The following is a 5475-nucleotide window of genomic DNA, read 5'->3' as shown; positions in this document are numbered from 1 at the left end:
CTTTTTGGTTTATGCAGTGGTACAGGAGACAGATGATGGTAGCTTAAACTTTGGTGATATGAGTGGAGATGGAGAGAATTGGGTGATTTCAGTTATATTTTGAAGGCACAAACTATATGACTTAGTGATTTACTGGATAAACAGGCAGGGGAGATACGAGAGATATGAGATCACAGGATGATGCCTGGGTCCCTGGTTTCAACCACTCCATGAAGATGGGCAACACTGGAGGTACAGCAGGCTTGGAGAGATATGTTTCAGGTAAGTTTAATGTTAAATAGTTGTAGAATAGGTGCATTTATTAAAGACAGTTGTAGATATGGGTTTGAAGTTTCAAAGTCTAGACTCTAAGTATGAATTTGGAAGTCTCTGGCATGTAGAGGGTATTTGAAGCCACAGGGGTAGATGAGTTTACTCAAGAGTGTAGACCTAAAGGTGGCCTGAGAGAACTCCACACCTGAGAGAACTCCAATTTTCAGAAGGTTTACTTGCTGGGATAGAGGCAACATGGATAAGAGGAAGATATTCCTAGTTTTCCAGAAGGACTGAAACTTCCTGAGAAGAATAACCCTGTCTCATCTCACATTTCTTTGAAAAGACAGTACTTGGAACTTAACAGATCTTAAGAAACATCTGTGAACTACACTGAATAGTGGACAGAGCATCAGGCTGAGAATCAGAAGTGTATTCTAAAATTTTATGATTCTGGATTAAGAGAAAAAACTTTAGTCCACATTCATAATTTAACTGGATGTGACAGGCTCTCATTAATTAAACTGGTATTTAATGGAATCTATAGGCACAAACACTGTATAAGGCTGGGAACAGAAAATAAAAAGGGGTGCAGGGAAGGAAAGAAAAGTACTTCCCATCTTATTTAGTTATTTAATTCTCACCACGTGTCTATGAGTAACAATCCTGCAGAAGACAGGTTTTTTTTTTTTTTTTTTTTGAGGCGGAGTCTCGCTCTGTCGCCCGGACTGGAGTGCAGTGGCCGGATCTCAGCTCACTGCAAGCTCCGCCTCCCGGGTTTACACCATTCTCCTGCCTCAGCCTCCCGAGTAGCTGGGACTACAGGCGCCCGCCACTTCGCCCGGCTAGTTTTTGTATTTTTAGTAGAGATGGGGTTTCACCGTGTTAGCCAGGATGGTCTCGATCTTCTGACCTCGTGATCCGCCCGTCTCGGCCTCCCAAAGTGCTGGGATTACAGGCTTGAGCCACCGGGCCCGGCCGAAGACAGGTTTTACAGATACGTGATTGCTGAAGAAACTGGGGTTCACAAAGTTTCGGTTACACAGCCAATAAACAGAGGGACCAGAACTCAAACTCAAGTCTGTCTGTCTTCCAAACCTGTGCTTTTCCATCTACTGCACATTGTCCTCCAGCCCCTGCTCAACAACTCACAATCTTAGAATGAAAGTTAACTAACAATACAAACTGGTCTACAAATAAATGTCAAGAGCCATGTACCATGAATGCTACAGTTTCAAGGGGTGAACAATATGATACAGATGGTTAGGAAGATCCGGACCTTGAAGTAAGGAAAAGAGAATACAAGAATCGTGGGACAGGGCAGCAAATCTCGAAGCCACACCACCAACATGAAAAGCAAAGGTAAGCCTCAGAAATTCTCCTTATATGTATGTGCCTCACTCAGGTCCTTTGAGAATATATTCCCAGAGTTAGGTGGCATGTCAGTGATGATGGATATTGGAAAGGAGCAGTTATAAAACTTAAAATCTCTTTCACAACTAAGGGTCTGAAAAAGCATGTAACTTTAGCTCTAAATACAGTGTTCACTGGAAGACATGACGCCAATCCCAAGTCAACTAATGGCTGTAATAAAATAAGGGAGGTTGTCTGTGAAACCTTCATTTTGTCTTAATGTAACTCTATTTGCATCAGATCCCCTACTACCTTATTTCCTGTTAATACCATGAGACCCTTGAGAGGCAGGACCATAATCATAGTCATTTTCTCATCTCTCAAAGGTTTGGCACAGTGCTTTTGATCCATGTTAGTTATTGCATAAATGTGTTTTAAAATATTAGAAAATAAATATTATACATTTATCCACAAAAGGAACCGTGAGCTTGTAAATGAAAACAGGAGGCAATGAGGATGCCAAGGCTTTCCCCCACTACAACTGGGGTTCTATCAACCAAAAGGGGAAGAAGGGAAACGGAGGTCAAATGTTCCATGTTCCATTTTCAGTATCAACAATTTCCAACCTCCCAAATTAATTAGGAAACTGAAAAACATTCTGAAGCTGCCAGAGAACTACACTTAGAGCAGCTACAAATTACTAACTCATTTTAATTCCTCTGAAGGAGTATTAAAGATGTACTCTATAGCAAGGACAAAATCAGACACCTGTCTGTACTGGGCCAATCCTATTCTCAACTCTTCCACTGATTTACTGGATCTATTTGCAACAGATCTGGCCAGGGAGAGTGGGGTGACCAGAGCCCCAGGAAACAGCAAAGTTCGACCTCTTTCTTTACAAAAACTAACATATAAGGCTCAGCCTTTCACAAGAGGTCACATTTATATCATGCTTAAAAGCGTGCCAATGGCTTTCACTTTCATTATCTCATTTGATTTCCCCGCAATAATCTTATGAATAAGAAGCACTTAAAACCGTGTCCATTAAGAGTGCAATCAAAGGCCGGGCAGGAACCGGTCATCCCATTTCACAGATGAGAAATACAGGTTCAGAGAAATAAAAGTAAACGATCGAAGCTCTCTCCAGGCTTCTAGAGGGGACAGGGCTCAGTTTGCCCGTCTGTGAAATGTGAGCGTGGGTTGAGATGATTATCTCTGAGGTCTTGTGCATTCCATGACGTCCAAGAAGCTCTACACGACCACTGCGGGCCCCAGGGCGGCAGCCGTTCCCGTACCCCGGGCCCTTTCGGGGTCCGACTTTCCCAGGCTGCTCTTGGTCCCTCCGCTCCCACCCTCCTCGCTACCCCTGCCCTCCGCCCTGCCCCGCGGGGGACGCTCTCGGCGGCCGTCTCCCCTCGCCCACCTCGACGGCCATGTTTGGGGGTGGAGAGAGGCCAGCCCCACCCTCGGTCTACGGGGCTCGCGGGCTACTTTAGGTGGGCGCGGACCTGGGCTCCAGCACTGACTACGTCACTGCGCCTGCGCAAGAGTCTTTGCCACTCTTGTCCGGGTGGGAACCCAAGCCATAGACTTCCGTTCCGGAATGAACCTCTAGGGCCGCCCTTCAGGGCGCTGCATGCTTGTTTCTAGATCTCAGTTCCGAGGCTCCCCAGGGCCGGCCTTTCTCTCTAACCCTCAGGAGGAAGGGCAAGCTCCATAAGAGAAATTTAGATTGCCATTCCCAACTGCTAGTCAGGAAGCGGACTTAGCAAAATGGCAACACCTGGAAGGGCAAATTGAGTCAGAGTACCTGGGTTCAAATCCTGACTCCACCACACACTGTGTAGGTGACCTTGTCCTTTATTATAGTTTCCTTAGCTATTAATGTGAGGTTTAAATGTATAAATAGTTGTAAATCAACTGTACCAGAACAGTGCCTGGCATACAGTAAGCATTGTATAAATATAAAGTATCATCCCAAATTTTTTACTTGGCAAGCATTTTATCAATACTACTCTTGAAATAGGCTTTTTGATATTGTTAACATACGATTACAAGATTTGCCCTCTCCTCTCCCCTTAATTGCCAAGAAGTGTTCTCTCCTTTACCTGAGATTTTACCATTCCTCTCAATCTGCCCACCCCAAGGCATTTTTCCAAACGGGGTGTCTGTCTTAGGTTGTACTTGTATATAAAAGAAACCCTATAATTTTGATGTGTTAAGAAACTGAGATGTAGTTGTCACTGTTGTCGCTCAACATTTGCCTACTGGGTGCTCCTCAATATTTCCCTACTTAGTACAAATATTTCAGTTAACAAAAAAGCCTTTCTTTCATTCCTGAATCTGTGGTCTTACTTTCCATAAAACCTGTAGTAGATTGCAAAAACAAAACACTTTTATTCCTGTATGCATTTCCATTTGCAACATGTGTTTGCTGTATTTCTCATCAAGAGATGAAGTCTATTGCTCTACCCCCTTGAGTCTGGGCTGGCTTCATAACATGCCTTGACAAATAGAATACAACGGAAGTCCCACTGTGGAATTTCTGAACCTAGACTTCAGAGGTTTTGTGACTTCCACCTTCTTTCTTTCTTATTGATAGGGTTACCAACCATCCTGATCTGCCCAAGACTCAGGAGTTTCCCAGGATATGGAACTTTCGCTGCTACAACCAGGATAGTCCCACACAAAGCAGCATGGCTGGTCACCCTATTTGCTGCCCTGAGACTGCCACCATCCTCGAGGATGATAGATCCCAAGGAGAGAGTGACCCAGTCAACATCAAGCCCCATCAGCATATTACTTATCCAGCCCAATCCAGTCACCAGATAATAGCAAATGCATGAGTTAATTCAGGTGAGACCATCAGAATGATCTAGCCGAACTTATCTCAAATTGCTGTCCTCTGTTGCAGTTTTTCTGTACGTAAAAAAATAAAATTGCTGTCCTATATAACTGTAAACAAGCAAAATGGTTGTTTTTATAAGCTGCCTAGTTTTGGAGTTGTTATGTAGCAGTGGATAACTGTTACAATACTGCAACCCTTTAACTACAGGGAATGATGCTTAAAACCGAAGGAATAGACTCCAATTTTAAGACAATAAAGCACAGCCCTCCCTCACCACTTGTTCATTTCGTAGACTCAGAGAATATTGAGTGCTTACTGTATACTAGGAATCGTATCATGAGCTTAGCACTGCTGAACAAGACAGGTAAGTACCCTGCCCTCAAAAATCTTGTCCAGTTTGGGATACAGATGTTAAATGAATAATTATAAGTTATGGGGTGCTTTAAAAATAAATGGGGCTAAATAGAAGTGAAGGAGTGTAAAAAAAAGCAAGTCTTTTTTTAAAAAAGAAGTGGCATTTAAACTCAGTTCTGTAGTAGGAGTTATCCAGGTGAAAATTGGGCTGAAGTGTGTTCCAGGCAGAGAAAGCAGCATATGGGAAAGCTGTGGACTAGGAAGGCTCTTGATGAGGAGGGACAAAGTAGCTGAAGTTCAGGAGCTGGGGAAAAAGGCAGAAAGTGAAACTAGAGATGCAGGCAGAAGCCCAATCCTGCAGAACCTTATAGGCACAGTGAGGTTAAAATGCACCTATCTGGTATCCAGCTTTTCAAAATATGTCCCGCTCCATCTGCTTTTTCTTAAAGACATCTTATGAGGCAACTGTACTATATGGAAAGATTTATAAACTAGAAGACAGAATGCTGTATTTGTTCCTTTTGTGCTCTGTAACAGAATACCACAGACTGGGGAACTTATAATAAATAAAGGTGTTGGCTCACAGTTCTGGAGACTGGGAAGTCCAAAGTTAAAATGCTGATGTCTGGCAAGGGCCTTCTTGCTGCATCAAAACATGGTGAAAGAGC

The 5475-nt window shown here is 43.3% G+C and overlaps 1 protein-coding gene across 1 annotated transcript; it reads left to right on the top strand.

Annotated features, from left to right (window-relative positions):
* Positions 1-1502: 1502 nt before the first annotated feature.
* LOC117093575 lies at positions 1503-4567 on the top strand. The gene is made up of 3 exons (XM_033228882.1): positions 1503-1537; positions 2826-3101; positions 4208-4567. Exons 1-3 carry the CDS (start codon positions 1503-1505, stop codon positions 4449-4451), a joined length of 555 nt encoding a protein of 184 aa, XP_033084773.1. The 3' UTR covers positions 4452-4567.
* The last annotated feature ends 908 nt before the right edge of the window (positions 4568-5475 follow it).

This window comes from Trachypithecus francoisi, unplaced genomic scaffold (assembly GCF_009764315.1).
Source record: "Trachypithecus francoisi isolate TF-2019V2 unplaced genomic scaffold, Tfra_2.0 Lachesis_group12, whole genome shotgun sequence".
Classification (NCBI taxonomy): domain Eukaryota; kingdom Metazoa; phylum Chordata; class Mammalia; order Primates; family Cercopithecidae; genus Trachypithecus; species Trachypithecus francoisi.
The sequence above is the reverse complement of the archived record's forward strand: the minus strand, read 5'-3'. Positions and strand labels throughout refer to the sequence as shown.